The 21,762-nt window shown below is 42.4% G+C and overlaps 1 protein-coding gene across 1 annotated transcript in view; it reads right to left on the bottom strand.

Moving 5' to 3' along the window:
• Nucleotides 1-21,762, bottom strand: part of LOC126251513 (luciferin sulfotransferase-like) — a 320,306-nt gene that overhangs the window by 30,044 nt on the left and 268,500 nt on the right. The window contains exon 5 of the mRNA XM_049951991.1: nt 18,996-19,116. Coding sequence (XP_049807948.1) covers nt 18,996-19,116 — 121 coding nt within the window. The remainder of the gene's footprint in view (nt 1-18,995; nt 19,117-21,762) is intronic.

Here is a 21,762-nt window from a genome sequence, read left to right as displayed (position 1 = left end):
TTAGACACCAGGACAAGTGGAGATCTTAATTAACTTTTCATAACTGGGATTCACAGTCATGTGAAATTTCTTGAAAGACGTCATGTTTACGCCAGTGACTGTTAAATTTTTTATTTCCGCTATTGCAATTTCGCCCTTAGGTCATTATCAAGTGCAGATGTTTTGGCTTTAAGCCATGTCTACTTTATACAAGCTGACACATTTATATGTCCTTGTCATTTGCTGTTATATACATTCGTAACGCTGCTAAGTAGTGCGAGCACACATGTCCATATATCGTAAAACAGCACAGACTGTACATACATATGTTCGTTTCACCATCACTAGTAACTTTTGCACTAAATCACGGCAATGAACTACCCAACGGTGCCGTGGTTTAGTGCAAAAGTTACTAGTGATGGTGGTGCCTCGTTTCTTCTTTCCAAAGAACCAGTCTCCACCTTTCGTAGATCGAGAGAAATAAACAATAGTCGTGATGGATAATGCCTGTTAGGAAATAGATCCCTGTACAACCCATCAGCAGCGAGAGCATTGCAACTTACTTCCCGATACACAAGGTGCATGTCAGTAAATTCTGAGAAACTGTACCGGAACTGCTCCATAGTATTGTACTGTACGTCTGTGAATAGCACTGAATAATGAATGGGTCTGACGTTGATTCATAGCACGTTCTGTATTGGAACAATGTAAATAAGATACAACAAAGACACCTAATGGACATGCAAAGTAAACAAAACTTGCATCATGACTTCCTAGTAATCAGGCTTTCCTCCTTATTTTCTTGCAAGATATAAAGAACGTACATGTAAATAAGTAGCACAGAACGTGTAAGGTTGTACGCATGTTAGTTGCAAATGAGCTGGAAAACAGTAATGCTCGACAAAGCGGTAGACAAATTTATTTGCATATCTCCTTAAGCTGGTTTTCCGACCCAAGGTTCCTTACCTCAAACTGTTCAGTGGCGCTTTCTCTATGTCCTGTTACATTTTTGCACGCTTTTATGGAGATAACGGCGACACTTTGAACTAACAACTCTAAACAACAGATGTGCAATTCGACCAGACAGTTTTGAAAGGCATTGTTAAACAGGGGACGCGATGGAGCAACATCTGTGAAATAAGCGTTAAAGACTTGCTCCAGAATGTTTCGAAGAAGAGAACAGTGTGCATAAAGTTTTTCCTGCACACCTGGACAACCGAACAAAAACAATGACCATGGATGTCTGCCCTGACTTGATGGAAATACAAAACATCGACAATTAATTTTAAAAAATCATCACGAGTGTTATCCATATGAACGCACCACAATACTTTTTAGTGATGTAACTGACGTTCAAGCCAGCGTGATGTGCGAGTTGCACTACATCCCAGAAGTTTTCTATGTTTGTATGAACATTCTGTGCATTTTACTCAAATGGAGAAACACTATTTAGACTACGGAAGCATTAAAACGACTATTTTAACTTTTCTCAAATTCTTACTAATACAGTGTCACAACTGTTTTGATTGATTCTATATGTAAAAACGTTTGATGAAATGCTTTTGTGGGGGGTGGGCATCATGTCCCCATAATCACTCGGAAGTGGATCCATACTGGCACTGATGTTGTGAAGATGTTTTGAACACATACACTTACGGTTTGTTGACTATAGCAGCAAAACACACTCTTACTATGTGCACAGTAACTAGCAAGAGGATATTAAAGCATAAAAATACCCAATTTAATTTAAAATTAATATTATGCTTGCAGTACAAAATGTCAAAATTAATTTACTATCAGCCCTATCTGTGCTGCATTAATAATATCATAAATGCTGTATCCAGAATTTTCGACAATGTTACAATTTCCAATTGCCTGGGAATCAAATAATCGAATAGTGGCGGTCAGTTAGTACCGCAAAAATCACAATCTTTTTAAAGGTAGCCTTCGTTGCTCTTACAACCAGAGTAATTATGTAAGGTGTCAGGCAAATTCAACAGCTTCCATTAAAACCCTGACATGATAGTAAATCCGGCAGTATGTCACATAGCTCCGAATAAATCCTGACATTAAATTAACCAAAGTAATACGATCAACGAGTGAGCAAATGGAATACCACAGACTAACACAAGAACACCTAAATGCATGTCATACCTTCCCACCGTGAAACAGACGCAGTTCCGAGGGGAGAAACGAGAACAGAAGCCGAGAGCAGAAACGTGTTAAGCTAGAAGGCTCTACGATAAGGGACGGACACCCAAGTCACCAGCCGACCGCCAAGACCACCCCCAGACCATGTTAAATGATAGAGCCCTCCAGAAGAACTATATAGAACTTACGATAACACTAAAAGGGCCACACCAGCTGAAAGTTTTAGCGTGACACTATACGCGTCTCTGTTACGTTGCAGACATTAAAAACATTGCCCCACCACGAAAAATATAACGTTTCTCATTGGATAGACAGAAGTTTTGTAGGCGGAGCTTAAGGTTAAAATTGAATCCCTGGTTGGTCAGTTGAAAACACAGCCAGATAGCTTTTCTTAAACCAGCTTCGGTAAATTGTAGTAAGGAGAGGTTAGAGAAGAGTTGCTTCCGAGACGGCGAGGTGCGTGGAGCTGCGTGCCCGCCGCCCCCTGACGCTGACTAAAACCGACAAGGTAAGGAACGCACACGATGCCGCATGAGAGCGCTTAAGGTTTCACTCAGAACTGCAGAAGTCTCATCTGTTACATCCCCTTTTTGCGTAATACTAGTGTCGATCGTCAGTTAAAGCTCATGGTATTCACATTCGCTACGAGAAGTTAAAATCTGAAATGCGATGATTTTTCTGTTATATAATTATTGACAAGCCACATCAGCCACTGTAATTTACAACAAGTTAAATAAGTAATTAAAGATAATTGAAGGTCACTGTTGACCATTTTTGATAGTTTTCTCTCTTATGGAACTTAATTGAAACCTAGATTATAGATGTGATATGGCATAGGTCATCCTTCGATCCATTATATAACTTGGAAACCCATTCAGGGAATATTCATTCACATTTTGGTGAACGCAGTTGGTTTTTATCGTCCTGTATTAAAATATTTCCTTTTATCAGTAGTGCAACTTATAAACATTGTTTTGTGAGTAGAATAAAATTTCCAATGGTAAACTTAACTGCTTTTTCGACGTTATTTTACCAGTTAACTAAAAATAGGAAAGCCTTGAACCTCTTCCACTAAATTTAGTTAGTATTAAGATTCTTTTACAGGGAGTGCAGTGGAGCTGACGCTGAAATCATTAAGTATTTTATTATATCATCGCTAGGCACACTTAACTCTTCTGAACTCTACATGCCATGTGTGGTCTGGCGTCTCCATACCAGCAACAGGTCCCAGGTTCAAACTAGTCAATTCGCTAAAAAAACACGCTCAGAGTCTCGTTGCACGAAAGTGGTAGGGAGACACGATTTAGAACAAACAGACACCATGCAGAATGTTAGAATAATACTCCTCTTCATACAAATCAGACCTCTGTAAAGTATGATAAACGTTCATTTAAATAAGTACGCGTGCATTGTTGATGGAAATAGGAAACAGTGGTATTAAATGCTGGAGAGTGGCTAAAAATCATAACTCATCGTAGATACGGAAGTAAACTTGCATAACGAGTATAATTCGCTGAAAGTGAGGCATCATATCTACCTCTCGTCACTCGCACGAGCTTGGCAGTAAAATGTTAACTTGAAAAAAAAAAAAAAAAAAAAAATTCGAAAATTCAGCACTCGTAACTTCGTTATTTTTGTAACGGCTACCATTCATTCAAATGTTACAGTTGTAATTGATATAATAGTTTTAAAACCTCTTACATTCATTAGACATCCTGGCGTTGCTTTAATTTTAGACAGTTGTAGATATATGCACTATAACATACTTGTGGTGGTAAATATGAACATAAGAAGAAGCATTGGTATACTAATGACGTCTATGTTGTAGTTATTCAATGCTACAAGTGTATCGTGTGATACAGCAGACTGATGCAAGCACAGATGGCCCAAAGAAGTCTACGTATCAAACATCGTTCTTAGTATGAGGAAGAAATTTCGGAGAATGTACTTTTGGGGAGCAGTATTGCACGGAAGTTAATCAAGGAATGTGGGGGAACAGGAGAAGTGTACCGATGTGTTTGGTATGTGGCGCTACAGAAGCATGTTGAAAATTAGGTGGACCACTGAGGTAAGAAAGGAGGAAGTTTTACACTGAATTAAAACAAGGGATTGGACGGTCGGTGATGTATTAAGATGATCTGGACGTGAAAATAAGTGAAAAATCGAACAAAAAATTTGTCGCCATCTGAAAGACAAATTTTTCCCGTTTCCAAAAATGTATGGTTTATTAACTTTTAAATTGTTACTACAGTCTTAACCGCTTGTTGAATAAATGTCTGCACACTGGCTTCAGGCAAAGAATATCACCATAAACATTCCATGCCTGCCACAGTCATGGAAACAATAAACCCAACGACCTTTAGGATAAGAAATTACTTAGCAAATGTCTACAAGGCCGTATACAAAACCCTAATGAGAGTTTCAACAGCTGTGTGTGGCAACGAGTACCAGAAACAGAGTTTGTTGGATGGATAGTACTCAAAATCGGTGTGATGGATGCTCTCATCTGTTTCAATGATGGTATATTCAGCAGGACAAAAGTAATGGATAAATTAGGCATCCAGCTAGGAAATAATATGATAGCTGCTCTGACTGCCATAGATCGTCAGCGACTAGCTGAAGCTGAAAGGGCTGTGGAAGCTACCACTAAAGAGTCCAGAGTAAGGAAAAGGCTCCTGAAGAGGTCTACAGAAGATACAGAAGCAGCTGGCCAGCTAGAGTATGCTGCTGGAATGTTCTGAAAGAGGTATACGGTGAGTAAAAAACACTGTAAACATTCTTTTCTCATTTTCTCGAAACTACATTTTCAGAACATTAGGTACAAATAACTCCACAATGGTTACATCCATGTTCACCAAATTTCTCTCAAGTGAAGAGTGGGATAGTATCTTTGTATTATGCCTAATACATCGCAGAAATGATCTATGTTGGTCCGCTGTATATAATTTTTAGACAAAATAGTAATGTGGTATAATAAGGGTTTTTCTGTTTACTCAGATATACTACAAACTACAAAACGAGAGGCATAATGTGTTCCTATGAATGATAACAGCAGTCTGCCACAGTCTGAATGCTACTAGACTGATGATGGACCAGAAAATGGTACCAGAATGGGAACGTGTATTATAAAAACATCTTTTAGGCAAAATACTGTAATTCGTAAACTGCAACAGATATTTTAATGACTTTCCTTTTACAGCTTGAGTTAATGTCATTCATTGTTGGTAAAAAACCATAACTTCCTCCGCATTGTAGATCAGGAGTAATGTGCACTGAAAGCGAGGTATAAAAATGCAGCCCGTTCACATTCAGGCTCCCTTAAGACATCAGAAACTGCCTACGGTATTATTGGAAGCTGTAGTACGGTTGCTGGTTGTAGCTGAAGAAAAAACAATTTTCGGTTACACCGGTACTTTTTGGCTCCAGTTCAATTTGACTTTTAAAACTGCTCAAAATAACTGGTTTCTGAAATAATAGATTTTCGCTTTTTTATTGCCATTACTTCCAGTTACAAACACATACTCCGAACAAAGACTGAAAAATTCTGATGAAGGTGGACTAGGAGATCACGATCGATACGGGATTGACGATGTGACAGAAATCGGTCCCATTGTGTCCAGCAAAGATAACGAAGGTGAAGCAGACGAGCGCAGTGATAGCGAGAGCGAGAGGTCACAAGTTGACGACTTCCTTGCTTCGCCGCTTTTGGATGGCAGGAATTTTTCACCCTGAAGCTACCACATTAATAGGGGTTCAGTTATTATCCATTGTTTGCAGCACGTCAATAATATTACAGGTATAACGTCAAATTTTACCTTCTCTTCCAATGAACGTAGGGGATGTTTTCTTCTTATACGATGTCCCAAGTTTCTTGTACCTCGCCCCATTCTTAATCCTTTAAGGTGAATAGAGCATTGTAGTCTCTTGTTAACTCACTTCGTAAAATGATTCCACGATCTACGGATGGTGCCACTGCGCAATACAACTGACGTCCGAATACACCAGTGAGAAACTACCTTGTAGACCAGGTAGGTGTAAGTCTTGGAAACTGCACGTACACGAGTACCGTCTAACAGGCCACACCGCCACGTTTTGCCATGAGTACGGCTTCAACCAGACATGTCTCGGTTTCTACGTCCGTGTACGAACAAATAGGGCCTACATGCGGTCTTCGTTAGGTATTTTAACGATCAAGTAGAGAAACCGCAACTGGGGCCCGTTCCAAGCAAATGACGTACGTACGGTAAAAAGTATTAGGAATACTGGAATATACTACTGGGATATATACTTATACACTGAATCTTCCAAGAAACTGGTATAGTCATGCCTATTCAATCCCATCCCATGGGATATGTCAACAGGCAGAATACGGTACTGCGGTCGGAAACGTCTATGTAAGAAAGTGTCTGGCGCACTTGTTAGATCTGTTACTGCTGCTGCAGTGCCAAGATTTAAGGGAGTTTGAACGTGGTGTTATAATCGGCACAGAAGTGATGGGACACAGCATCTCCGAGGTCGCGACGAAGAGGGGATTTTCTCTGACGACCATTTCATGAGTGTACCGCGAATATCAGGAACCTGGTACAGCATCATATCTCCGACAACGCTGCGGCCGCGACGAACGACGACTAAAGAGAAGCGTTCAACGTGACAGAAGTGCAACCCTTCAGTAGTTTTCTACAGATATCAGTGCTGCGCCATCAACAAATGTAAGCCTGCGAACCATTCAAGGAAACATCATCGATATGGGATTTCGGAGTCGAAGGCCCACTGGTGTACCCTAGATGAGTGCACGACACAAAGCTTTACGCCTGGCCCGGTCCCGTCAGCACCGACAATGGACTGCTGATGTCTGGAAACATGTTGCCTGGTCGGACGAGTCTCGTTTCAAATTGTATCGAGCGGGTGGATGCGCAAGGCTATGGAGACAACCTCATGAATCCATGGACCCTGCATGTCAGTAGGGGACTGTTCAAGTTGGTGGAGGCCCTGCAGCGGTGTGGGGAGTGTGCAGTTGGAGTGATATATGGCCCCCGATACGTCTAGATAGAACACTGACAGGTTATACGTGTTTAAGCATCCTGTTCGATCACCTGCATCCATTAATGCCCGCCCCATTCTGCATTCCGATGGACTTGGGCAATTCCAGCAGGACAATGCAATGCCTGACACGTCCAGAGTTGCTACAGAGTGGCTGCAGGAGCACTCTTCTGAGTTTAAATACTTTCGCTGGCCACCAAACTCCGTGGGGATGAACATTATTGAGAATATCTGGGATACCTTGCAACGTGGTGTTCAGAAAAGATCTCCATCCCCTCATACTCTTATGGATTTATGGTCAGCCCTGCGGGATTCGTGGTGTCAATTCCCTACGACTTCAGACATTAGTCGAGTCCATGCCACGACTTGTTGCGGCGCTTCTGCGTGCTCGCGGGGGCCCTACATGATATTAGGCAAATGTATCAGTTTCTTTGGCTCTTCAGTGTAGGAAAAAATTGCTATTCTTATGTCTGTGTCCTATGTTTTCTTCGTTGGCCAAAGCACGGTGCGCGCAGAGTGACCGAGGGAAGTAATAGGTGAAAAACATCTGACGCCCACTCGCCCCGGCTCCCGCCATGTTCGCGCGTCGCGGCTTCCAGTATTGAGACACGCAAGTGTATAATGAAGAATTTTACAACATTATTTTGCAATTCCAGGCCATAATGCCAACGTCGAATGGTGTTCTATTTCATGGATAAAAGAACACCATGAGTTGCAAACCGGCACAATCACAAAGACGTTGTTGTTATGTAGTTTAAAATTATCCTTTGAAGAGTCCCGAGCAATGATTTCCTGGAAATAAAGTGGATTCAAATGAGAAATGCAAACAATTAACTAGTTATTCCCGATGTATTTTATAAGCCTACTTGAAATAAAAGTTATTGAATATATTTTCACTTTCTGACCCAGAAGAACGTACAATTGTTTATTTTGCTCACTGAAGAACTTTAAGGTTATTTTTACGTACACCTTAGGAAGAAAAAATAAATTAAGAAGACTGAGCGCTTAGTTGCTACCATAATTGCCAAATTATAAGGACGTTTACTGCTTTTTTCCAGTTTAAGCACCTTTAAGTTTATTAATTAACGATTGAAAATATCTAAATGACATTATTTCTATTTAAAATAGGTAGTCCGGCATTTAGGGCAAAAAGTCTGGCTGAACATAACACCAAGTCTGGCTTTTCTGTTTTTGGGAGCTGCCAATTCTACACGCCACACTGCAAGAAGTACAGTATTGTCTCTGCCATAATTTACCAATTTACCTATTGTTATGTCATGTGTAAGTTGCTATTTCTAACTGTAGACATTGTTATTAAAATACTGCTAATCAGTTTTCCTATTTCTATAATAATCCAATATTTCAAAGCAATAGAAATTTTACGAATAAACATCTCTCGTTGTTAATAAAAATTCTCCAGAACGAAATTTTCACTGTGCAGCTAGTGTGAGCTGATAAGAAACTTCCTGGCAGATTAAAACTGTGTGCCGGAGCGAGACTCGAACTCGGGACCTTTGCATTTCGCGGGCAAGTGCTCTACCAACACTTACCAGCAAAAGGCAAAAGTCCCGAGTTCCAGTCTCGATCCGACACACAGTTTTAATCTGTCAGGAAGTTTCATATCAGCGCACACTCAGCTGCAGAGCGAAAGTTTAATTCTGGTAACATCTCCCTGGCTGTGGCTAAGCCATGTCTCAGCTGTATACTTTCTCCCAGAAGCGCTAGTCTTGCACGGTTCGCAGGAGAGGCTCTGTGAAGTTTGAGAGGTAGGAGACAAGGTACTGGTGGAAGTAAAGTTATGAAGAAGCTGCGTGAATCGTGCTTGGGTAGCTCATTTGGTAGAGAACTTCCACGTGGAAAACAAAGTTCCTGAGTTCGGGTCCCGGTCCGGCACACAGTTTTTATCTGCCACGAAGTTTCAATAAAAATTCTGTTTACTAACCAAAAATTTTAACGCTCCTGATGTGGTAAATTGATGTGCCCTTTATAAACCCGGTTATTAGTAAAAAATGAAAATAAATCTTGTACAACCGAAGCCAAATAAATACCAAAAAAACACAAGTTATTCAGGACTAAGATACCGGCATCGGTTTTAACTGGTCGGTTTTCCCATCACTTAGTTGTAGAGGGTAAAAACTGTAGTGGACCAAATGGTGAACGGAATCTTTTGTACATTCAACAAATACTTCAGTATTTTGTGTGTAAATGCTATTCTGAGTTTAAAATGTTGGCTGCATTGAAAAAATCTGAAGCCTCAAGAACAAAAATAAAAGAGATACGATTTAGTTACTTTCTTTATGCTAAGTAAGCCAATGCAACTAAAATTTTGCGTCGTTGCTTTGTTTGTTATGGCGTTGCATTGGTCGGCAGTGGAACAATGAAAAGGGGATTACGTTTTTATTGCAAGCCTTGGGACTGCAGCTGTAAGGATTAAACTGAGTGATGTCGGCAGAAAGGCAGGCGGTGAGTCGTTGATGTGAGAGGGGGAGGGGGGGGGGCAGAGGAGGCGTGTGCGACGTTGAACTTTGAACTGGGCGCCTGTTACCCTACCCTAGCTACACCACTGTGTGAATATAGTGAACGATAGCGACCTGCAGAGAATTTCTTTTCAAGGGTGGCACCGACACATTATGGGCCTTTTCAACATTTTAAGGTTACCATAAATTGATATATGTGGTTGGGTTACTATGCATTAGCCGATATAAAACTTTCCACTTTTCTAGGAAATTTCAAATAGTTAGCTCTCGTAACATATAGAATGGGAGAAACCATCCGCACATCACTATACATCTCTGAGCAATTGTTGACACTGTTATATGGGAGACACACATAAAAAGAGATCTAAACTATTATAGTTTTTCACGCGGAAATTAGGAGACATTCCTCCGTTTGTTTGCTGCAGCCAACGTTTCAGGATGCGGGATGCTTTTATTACGCGGTGGCTGATTACATTAATTTTCTAGTGCTATTTTCAGCGTCGTACGATAGCTCGCCCGATACTACTCACCATAATTATATTTTGCTCCAGACCTCTTTACAGGATTCATTTACGATGATGGTTTGGTAAGCTATGTTTGTCTCTCTGATCTTAGATTCACGTCTCGAAAATCGTCGAGATCGTTCTCCTCTGTGACAAGCGCATACGCAGAACAATGCTGCTGAGAAGTAATCGTATTTAAGCCTACTCCAAAATACAATTCATCATGGAACTGCAGAGAGATGAATTACCGAGATTCCCAATGTCAAAAGATAAATGGTTGTTTGTCTACTGTACTGTGCGTGTACTTATGCCCAATAATCTGCCATATACGAAGCGTCCTGTCGTGACTCTGTCCTCTGTCACGGTGTTCTCCACAAACTCTTTAGAGCATCAGTACACCTGCCTGCAATAAAAGCTCTTTCGAATTTTCTCATTACTTCTGAGGCGAAGCAAGTATGATTGTCCTGCGGCTAGTAGGATTTTATTCTCTTAACTGTGTGGTCGTTGTGCAACTTTGTGCAGGGTATCAGCTGTTTCAAACATTTTAATTGCATCAGTCGATAAGGCGTCCATCAGGAATGTTGTTTTCTGACTTCAACTGCATGTGGTCTATATAACTGACATTAATATATGTGCTATTGAAACTTCGTAACTATCTTCAGTATACCGAAAAAAATTATGCCACAGAAACCAGGGATACTGCTTTCTGAATTTCGTTGTATTTGTTTTGTGAATTTGGCAGAAACTGATATGGTATCGAAATTCTGTATCTAGCATTAATACCGTGCGAAACGTATGGCAAACAAAACAATTATTTTTTCATTTGTGTGATACATGACTCCAAAGGAAACGTTGTTTCTTGTTGGAGTTTGTGATGAGGGTACTAAATCAAATTGTATATGTTTTTTGAAGGTATATCTGGTAGCGAAAAGAAAGTTTGTTGAACGGTTTCGGAACTTTGTGTTGTGACGTGGTACACATATTGATTGTTGAACACTAGGCACAAGTTCAGTTACACGAATTACAAGACCGATGCACAGAATCGAGTCCACGAGTAGTCGAGGGAAATAGCAAACGAGAATCCGGCCAACACAATGATCTGCAGCAGCTCTTTGGGATAAGAACGATTTATCGTCGGTAATATGGTCGGAGTGTAGCGAAATAGGTGCGCATGAGACAGCATGTGCTGTCTCACATTATCCAAAAAGCCGAGCATAAAAATGTGGTTCTCATAACTCTGGTTCTGTTGGTAATATAAACGTAGGGTCAAGTGTTTCAGACAGCTGTGGGGATAGCGACCATTTGTATACCAAATAGAAGGACCATCATTGTGTCACTATGCTACTGTACAGGGAGAAAGTATGATTGTTATACATTTTCTCCCCTTAGCCAAATGGAGCAAATCCGTCCGTTCCTTTTGCAGTGGGTGTGACCTACGATGTGCCTTAATGGGCTTATGGAGGCACAAGTATTCATAAGCGCTTCCTTAAAAAAACCTCAAATGATTTGCCTTTTACCATTTTTTGTAACAAAATAGAGGTTCGGCTACCAAAACGGTTAAGCACAGCGAATAGCAGACATATTTACCATACATTTCTAAGATGCCCATCTTCAACAGTCTTTAAAGTCTTCTTGGCATCTTCGTCCGTTTCCGAGATACAGAGGTTCAAAGTTATCCTACACCTTCACGTAAAATACGCATGTAAAACCCGCTGTGAGGTAAAAAAGTAAAGTAACGTAGCACGCAGAAAAATGATGTTAAGTGTTCCCTTTATCATCAGAACCCTTCTGGGAAATCTATGTTATAGCACACGTAAAATGCGGTCAGAGTGTACAATTAATTTTGCGTTATTTCAATTTCGCACAAGTAAACTACCACAATGTCACTGACGCAAAAAAGTTTTTTGATATGAGTGACATGCCCTACTGTGGCATGGAAAAGAAAGGAACCAACGAAAAAATGTCCTGTCGGATGATAAAAAAGGCGAATATAGTCCTGTTTAAAAGACTATCCGAAAAGTGGCGTGGAACACAGTTGACACTGACGGAACAGCACTAGAAAAAGAGTGAAGGAGACAGTACCAGTCGGACAAGAATAAAGAGAATTAGGAAGTGAAAGTGAGTGAGTGACACTAATGATGAGACAGAGTCTCTGACACTGACAACGAAGAAGTGTGAGTTAGTGACAGTGAGAAGATACAGCAGCAATGGGAAGGAACGAATGAGGTAGTAGCAGTAAGAGAGAACTTGAAGAGGCAGTAACAATGGTTCAAATGGCTCTGAGCACTATGGGACTCAACTGCTGTGGTCATAAGTCCCCAAGAACTTAGAACTACTTAAACCTAACCAACCTAAGGACAGCACACAACACCCAGCCAACACGAGGCAGAGAAAAATCCCTGACCCCGCCGGGAATCGAACCCGGGAACCCGGGCGTGGGAAGCGAGAACGCTACCGCACGACCACGAGATGCGGGCAGGCAGTAACAATGAGTGGAGACAATAATAGCAGGAAAGAACGAAGGAGACCGCGGCTCTGGGACAGAAGACAGAGTTAGTAATGCCTCGGAATGTTTTACGTGAGAACTCTGAAAGCTTTTTAAATAAAATAACCGTAACTAATTCTACATTTTTATTCTTTATGTCTACTATTTGCAGTCCTCTGCCGCTAAAGAGCTCCGAGGTGTAGCAAGCAACATGGTGGTGCGTAATGTAACTATGTCGGTGCGAGAAGAACAGCGTGTGATATTCGAGGTTCTAATCGTCCACACGTGGAGCATCCTATCCTTCAGCATGTCCATGCCAGGCCACACACGAGCGCTGCGACATAAGCAACAATCAGACGCATGGTTTTAACAGTCATCGATCATCCTGCATAAATTCCCGACTTGGTCCCATCCAGTTTTCATCTGTTTCCAAAAGTTAAAGAACATGTTCGAGGATTTCACTTTGACAGTGATGAAGCGTGCAAGCAGAGGTGAGATTGTGGCTCCAGCAACAAAGTCATTGTACAGTGATAGTATTAACAAGCTGGTCTCTCGCTGTGTTTGTTGCCAGGGAGATTGTGTTGAGAAATAAATATGTAGACACGAAGAATAAAGACGCAGAATGTTAAAAAAATTATTTAAGAAGCTCTAAGAGTTTTCTGAGTCATTACTTTTCAGCATGCCCTCGTAATAGTGGAGGACGAAATTGGAAATTTATGGTGAGCTCATATGGGACCAAACTGCTAAGGTCATCGGTCCCTAAGCTTACGCACTACCTAATCTGACTTAAACTAACTTACGCAAGGACAACACACAAACCTATGTCCGAGGGAGGACTCGAACCTCCGAGGAAGGGTGGAGGACGTGCAGCCGTCCAGTGCAGAAATCAATTATTATGGAGCCTCTCACAGGCGACAACAAGTGGGATGTGACCCATGCTGTGTTTCGGTTTGGGCAACTGTTGCAAGGCAGGAGTACTGTTAATGCGCTACGCGAAGCAGTCAGTTTATTTCTCTGCGTTCCAAATTGGTAGGAGTGACCACTGTCGGCTGATTATTGTTGCTGAAGAACGAAATGACTTTTGTTGACGTCGAAGAAGCGTATTGTGAAGAAAGTGCCGGTAGTACAATAGTAGGTGACGAGACTAATGAGTCTGAAATCATTCGTTACATTTTGGATATGTCGAGTCGCAAACGAGCCATGCCTCATCAGTTCCGGATGAGTATTATGAATCGGTTGACGATCGATAGAACTACGGAGCTATACGCGTCGAAGTAAAGGTAAATGCGGTAGCGTTAGCCAAAAAACATACAAATTGGAACTCAGAAACATTGCATAACAATGGAGCACCAACGGCCCTGGAAAGGAAGATGGAATTAAAATTCTGCGAAAATGATGTCGTTAAAGGAGGGACAAGACACGACAAACACCAGTCGATAAATAAATGAACATTCGAACGATTTGTCGAATATATTCAGCTTGACGAGTACGTACGAATAAGAAAGTCCAGCAGCGGGCCGCAGATGCAGCGTTTCAGTGTAGGACCAACTGTGAGTTTACATTTGCTGCATCATTATCTAGAGCAAAGCATGTTTCTGCTGGAGTATAAAATTCGTGAACGGCACGTCACGAAATAAGTGTGACACAAGGAGACAGAAAACATCAACGTTACACAGAAACTAGCAGCACTTATCAGTATGCTTGCACTGTCGCATATTACTGGATTTAATCGTCAGTATACGCTGAACACCGACCAAAGACGATGAGAGTATCGAACGAACATTCGATGCCAGTTCTCGCATGAGGGAGAAAAACGAATCCTCGTCACATTTGGTAATACAAACAAAGTAACGTATTAGTACACGGCGTAATATTCAATCAAAGCGTCTGGAAAATTATTGTCTAACGTTTTCTCCGCTTTCAATAATCTAATGTTAAATTAGGTCCTTGGGTTGCAGAAGAGATCAATCGTTTAACGGACTAGTTAAAAATCATTTATGTCACTTGCTCCGAATCTGAAAATTTGAGAAATACAGTTCACTATCTGAAAATTTGACAAATTCAGTTCATAAAAGATACCTTAAGAACGTTTTAAAATTGTACGTTGCCGATAAGTTTTGTCTGAAATCGGATTTCTGTGGTGGATAAACAAATGGCACCCTCTTTATTGATCACGAAGGTTAATTGACCTGCACGGCAATAGTAATACACCGCCAAACAGCACACGTGGGTGCCAGCTGTGTGACATTTATTTTTATCGCCAAGTTAAAAACTTTGTTTAGATGCTTCAGACCAGCAATGTTTATCTGGAAACCCAGTAAGAACTGTACAACTGCCACTTGGGTTACAATTTAAATTACTTCTTTTCACGTGATGGGGGCAGTGTTGAGCCGGAATATCCTACATTCTTTCATTTTAGGTTGTACACAAGCAAACTGTTCATATATGAGCCAAATGGGTTGGCCTAGCCCTTGTTATTGCGCCGCTGTTGGTGGAAGCCAGCCCAGTGCCGCTTCTGATGTGATCTCACGACAATTATGTACATTTCATTCTTTAAAGCTCGCTCGATTTATATTGTTGCCGCCCTAGACACAACATTTCAGAGGAAGTAGTTAAGAACCAGTCAACAGTACATGGCAGAGAGTGAGCGCTAGTCAATGGCAGGGCGTCAAAGAACATATACGCGGTCAAGTCACGTTAATGTTACCACCGTCTATGTTCTACTTCATCTTGCAATTACCTCTCACAAACGGTAGGTGCCAGCTCTGGAAATGGACAGTATACGAAGCGTGTCGTGGAGGGGGCGGGGGTTACGGAAAAAACCACTGTAAGCGTGGCCGTTATGGGAAAACGTAGAGATTTAAATGAGGTGCAAAAGGGCATGATCATCGGCTTCTGGGCCAGGGGTGAAGCGTTGCCGAAACGGCTAAATCTGTGAACTGCTCGCATGTCCGATTGTTAAAGCTCACCCGCCATACATGGCAAAATAGCGCTATCCAAAACCGGTGCCGAGGCAACTGTGGTCAACCGCGGGCCATAGATAGAGAGTTGAACGACGGCTGCGGAGATGTGTACGGGTGATTATTCGTGAAAATGTTAACAACTGACCGCTGAGATAGAGACTATCGTCAGTGTCTCGTCAAGACCGTTCAGCGAGCATTGTTGCATATGGTTCTCCGCAGCAGAGTGCTGCTTGTCAAAGTGGTCCGCCTCAGTCAAGAAACCTGGTTCATGGCCCTATACTGATTGCCGTTCATCGGCGACGGAGGCGCGCCAGTACCGAAAATGGACGCCTACTAAGTGGAGACAGGTAGGCTTTTCAGATGAATCGCATTTTATGCTCCATCGGAAGGATGGCCGTGGCGTGTACGGCGTGAAACAACCACCCTACGACAATCATTGGAACGCTCCAGTTCGAGGGAGGGAACATGTTCTCTGGAGAGATTTTCGTTGCATACCCTGAGTGATCTTGTCATTCGGGAAGGCACATTTTATCAGCACAAGTATGTATCTGTCCTAGGGGAACATGTAAGCACAATGCACCACACAGTTCGCAGTGTACTTGCATGGTTCGAAGAGCACAAGGATGCGTTTACCGTACTTCTCTGGTCATCAGACGCCCTGTATTCAAACTCAATCGAGAATCTGTGGGACCACCTAGATCGGGCTATATGCGCCATGGATCCTCAACCGAGAAGTCTAGAGCAATTGGCCACAGCACTGGTGTCGGCTTGGCACCGCAGCCCTGTGGGTACCATCCAGAGATTCTCTTCCTGCACTTCTAGCAGCAGTCCGTGCTGCAAAAGATGGTTATTCGGGCTTTTCTTAGGTGGTCATATTAAAGTGGCTGGACAGTGCAAAAAGTTTTGAGTCGCTCATTATAGGAAGTACAAATAAATCGTAATTGTTATCTTTCATGTCTTTCTTTTGCTGAGCATCCTCTATCTTGAATGTAATTTGATCACGAAAAGTAACGTAAGTCCATCAGACAGACTGTGCTTTCAGTGTCAGGACTAGACACTTCGATCAGGGGAAGCAGTCTAAGGACTGAGCCCGGGATAGAACAACTACACCCCAAGTCCTAAATTGTGATGGGTTATCTGAAACTGAGAAAAGAACCTGTCCCTCAGAACTGTTAAACAGTTCTAACAGCTATTAAATTTTAACCTTGCGGCACCGTTATATGTTGCTGCAACGAAACAAAGTAAATTTATGTCTGTCTCTGAGAACTACAACCTTCGGTTATCATTGCATGACGTTTATTATATTCAGTTAATGCACATGTACCTAGTTTATCACCGCATAAACATAGTCCTGAATGTATTTTAAGGTCATATGGGCGGTTGTGGGCCGGCCTCTGTGGCCGAGCGTTTCTAGTCGCTTCAGTCTGGAACCGCGCGACCGCTACGGTCGCAGGTTCGAATCCTGCCTCGGGCATGGATGTGTGTGATGTCCTTAGGTTAGTTAGGTTTAAGTAGTTCTAAGTTCTAAGGGACTGATGACCTCAGATGTTAAGTCCCATAGTGGTCAGAGCCATTTGAATCACTTTTTTGGGCGGTTGTGTGAGTCAGCCATGACCCCGTGGCCTCATTGTCAGTCCTACTGAGCACGCCTTCGAACCTGCTGAGACGGATATACGCAGTTCGAATCGAGCTCCTTCCGAACTCATACTGTTGCGGACGGTTACTGAACGGACGCAGATGGACCACCATGCGCGCACAGCTACAGTTCAACTGCACTGTGAAATCCCTACCCGACCAGCAGATTTCGCCTCTAAATCATTGCGAAAGACTGAATCATTCAATTACTCGTCTTGCATTGTTGTTGTGGTGGTCTTCAGTCCTGAGACTGGTTTGATGCAGCTCTCCATGCTACTCTACCCTGTGCAAGCTTCTTCATCTCCCAGTACATACTGCAACCTACATCCTTCTGAATCTGCTTAGTGTATTCATCTCTTGGTCTCCCCCTACGATTTTTCCCTCCACGATGCCCTCCAATACTAAATTGGTGATCCCTTGATGCCTCAGAACATGTCCTACCAACCGATCGATCCCTTCTTCTGGTCAAGTTGTGCCACAAACTTCTCTTCTCCCCAATCCTATTCAATACTTCCTCATTAGTTATGTGATTTACCCATCTAATCTTCAGCATTCTTCTGTAGCACCACATTTCGAAAGCTTCTATTCTCTTCTTGTCCAAACTATTTACCGTCCATGTTTCACTTCCATACATGGCTACACTCCATACAAATACTTTCAGAAATGACTTGCTGACACTTAAATTTATACTCGATGTTAACAAATTTCTCTTCTTCAGAAACGCTTTCCTTGCCATTGCCAGTATACATTTTATATCCTCTCTACTTCGACCATCATCAGTTATTTTGCTCCCCAAATAGCAAAACTCCTTTACTACTTTAAGTGTCTCATTTCCTATTCTAATTCCCTCAGCATCACCTGAATTAATTTGACTACATTCCATTATCCTCGTTTTGCTTTTGTTGATGTTCATCTTATATCCTCCCTTCAAGACACCATCCATTCCGTTCAACTGCTCTTCCAAGTCCTTTGCTGTCTCTGACACAATTACAATGTCATCGGCGAACCTCAAAGTTTTTATTTCTTCTCCGTGGATTTTAATACCTACTCCGAATTTTTCTTTTGTTTTCATTACTGCTTGTTCAATATACAGATTGAATAACATCGGGGAGAGGCTACAACCCTGTCTTACTCCCTTCCCAACCGCTGCTTCCCTTTCATGTCCCTCGACTCTTATAACTGCCATCTGGTTTATGTACAAATTGTAAATAGCCTTTCGCTCCCTGTATTTTACCCCTGCCACCTTTACAATGTGAAAGAGAGTATTCCAGTCAACATTGTCACAAGCTTTCTCTAAGTCTACAAATGCTAGAAACGTAGGTTTGCCTTTCCTTAATCTTTCTTCTAAGATAAGTCGTAAGGTCAGTATTGCCTCACGTGTTCCAGTATTTCTTCGGAATCCAAACTGATCTTCCCCGAGGCCGGTTTCTACTAGTTTTTCCATTCGTCTGTAAAGAATTCGTGTTTTTTTTTGCAGCTGTGGCTTATTAAACTGATTGTCCGGTAATTTTCACATCTTCGCCTTGCATACACAGTATAAAAGGCGATTAAAGGTGTATACTGAAACTGATTCCAGAAAGCACCTGTAGCTGTACTAGATGAAAACACAGTTCCTTCTTAACAAATCCATTAGGAGCAGCATAGGACGACAAAATAATTTTCAAAGCACGTCATGATCAGGGTCCTACAGGAAGATTAACACGTAGAGTGCAGCTTGTCGAAGTGGTCCACCTCAGTCAAGAAACCTGCACATACAACTTACCCAAGTCGTCGAGGAAAGCGTCCATGAACTCGTTGAAGGTGCCTGTGTATCCGCTCCAGAGCCTGTGGTGGTGGTAGTACGACACCGCTGCATCCTTCGGATCACGAGACACGTAGATGATCTGCAAAAGAGCGCGTTCGTGGTGGTACTGAATTGGAAAATTTAATCGCTAAATGTAAGAACATAATAACATCCACGATGTACGCTGAATGAAATTTTGAAATACACTTCTATGCGGGTTACCAAGTCACCACACATGCCGCTCCTGTGTTTCTGTAGCCGGCCGCGGTGGCCGAGCGGTTCTAGGCGCTTCAGTCCGGAACCGCGCGACTTCTACGATCGCAGGTTCGGTTCCAATCCTGCCTCGGGCGTGGATGTGTGTCATGTCCTTAGGTTAGTTAGGTTTAAGTAGTTCTAAGTTCTAGGGGACTGATGATCTCAGAATTTAAGTTCCATACTCCTCAGAGCCATTTTTTTGTGTTTCTGTACTACTGATCAACGTACAATTTCGGTATCTCACTAACAATCGTCAGGACCGTCAGATGCCATTTATTGCCGTTTTTAGATCTGCGTTTGTTAGATTACTGGGATAAGTTAGTTAAGCAGCTCGTTAGTTAATTCCAGTTGTATAGATAATTGGCATATTTCTAACGAAATGGAAGAAAATGAATCAGATTATAGACTAAGAGCGAATGAATCTTTTGTTTGAATGGATAAATGGTAATCATATTACAGGTTACTGAAGAACAAAATATTTTTCATGTAGAAAAAGAAACACGGTAGTCTTAATTCATATTATCATTGAGATATGCATACATCTGACAACTTAACTAATTAACTTAGTCTTCTAAGCTACACATGTAATTATTTTTTATTTAAAAACTTGTCTATAAAATAGAAAGTACAGTCTAGATTTAACGACTTTTTCAGTTTTGATTTAAAATCTACTGGACTATGTGTCAGAAATTTTATTGTTGCTGAATACGGAAAGCCATTCTGAGCCACCAGTTTTAGTCACAAGTATGGAAGGACATGTAATTCTGGTGATGCTGTAGCTATGAATATTACTAATCATCTTAGATTTGAAACTCTGTTTTGTCCGTGTTGGCTTTAACAATACATATGTTTTTGTTTGGAGTTTGCCTTTACCAAAGCACAATTTTATTTTTTGTAACAAACATGTTACACTGCAGTTGCAGCATCATTAGTGTGCTTCTATTTTATGTCTGTTAAACATAAGGAACGTTCTTTACTGTTTGTATACATGCAAATATTAGTTTTTAAATTGTAATTACAGATTTTTGAAGAAACACACAAAATTATGTATTCATATCTTTTTACTACGTGGTGTGTGCATGTGTGTAAAGGGAGAGAGAGAGGGAGAGAAAGAGAAGGTTTGAGAGTTTTTCATTATATATATAATGAAAGACCCTCAAACCTGCGCTCTCTCTCTCTCTCTCTCTCTCTCTCTCTCTCTCTCTATATATATATATATATATATATATATATATATATATATATATATATATATATATATATATATACTCCTGGAAATTGAAATAAGAACACCGTGAATTCATTGTCCCAGGAAGGGGAAACTTTATTGACACATTCCTGGGGTCAGATACATCACATGATCACACTGACAGAACCACAGGCACATAGACACAGGCAACAGAGCATGCACAATGTCGGCACTAGTACAGTGTATATCCACCTTTCGCAGCAATGCAGGCTGCTATTCTCCCATGGAGACGATCGTAGAGATGCTGGATGTAGTCCTGTGGAACGGCTTGCCATGCCATTTCCACCTGGCGCCTCAGTGCATTGTCCTGTTGGAACAGCAAGTTCCCTTGCCGGTCTAGGAATGGTAGAACGATGGGTTCGATGACGGTTTGGATGTACCGTGCACTATTCAGTGTCCCCTCGACGATCACCAGTGGTGTACGGCCAGTGTAGGAGATCGCTCCCCACACCATGATGCCGGGTGTTGGCCCTGTGTGCCTCGGTCGTATGCAGTCCTGATTGTGGCGCTCACCTGCACGGCGCCAAACACGCATACGACCATCATTGGCACCAAGGCAGAAGCGACTCTCATCGCTGAAGACGACACGTCTCCATTCGTCCCTCCATTCACGCCTGTCGCGACACCACTGGAGGCGGGCTGCACGATGTTGGGGCGTGAGCGGAAGACGGCCTAACGGTGTGCGGGACCGTAGCCCAGCTTCATGGAGACGGTTGCGAATGGTCCTCGCCGATACCCCAGGAGCAACAGTGTCCCTAATTTGCTGGGAAGTGGCGGTGCGGTCCCCTACGGCACTGCGTAGGATCCTACGGTCTTGGCGTGCATCCGTGCGTCGCTGCGGTCCGGTCCCAGGTCGACGGGCACGTGCACCTTCCGCCGACCACTGGCGACAACATCGATGTACTGTGGAGACCTCACGCCCCACGTGTTGAGCAATTCGGCGGTACGTCCACCCGGCCTCCCGCATGCCCACTATACGCCCTCGCTCAAAATCCGTCAACTGTACATACGGTTCACGTCCACGCTGTCGCGGCATGCTACCAGTGTTAAAGACTGCGATGAAGCTCCGTATGCCACGGCAAACTGGCTGACACTGACGGCGGCGGTGCACAAATGCTGCGCAGCTAGCGCCATTCGACGGCCAACACCGCGGGTCCTGGTGTGTCCGCTGTGCCGTGCGTGTGATCATTGCTTGTACAGCCCTCTCGCAGTGTTCGGAGCAAGTATGGTGGGTCTGACACA

This window comes from Schistocerca nitens, chromosome 4 (assembly GCF_023898315.1).
Source record: "Schistocerca nitens isolate TAMUIC-IGC-003100 chromosome 4, iqSchNite1.1, whole genome shotgun sequence".
NCBI lineage: Eukaryota > Metazoa > Arthropoda > Insecta > Orthoptera > Acrididae > Schistocerca > Schistocerca nitens.
This window is presented reverse-complemented; position numbering and strand designations above follow the sequence as displayed.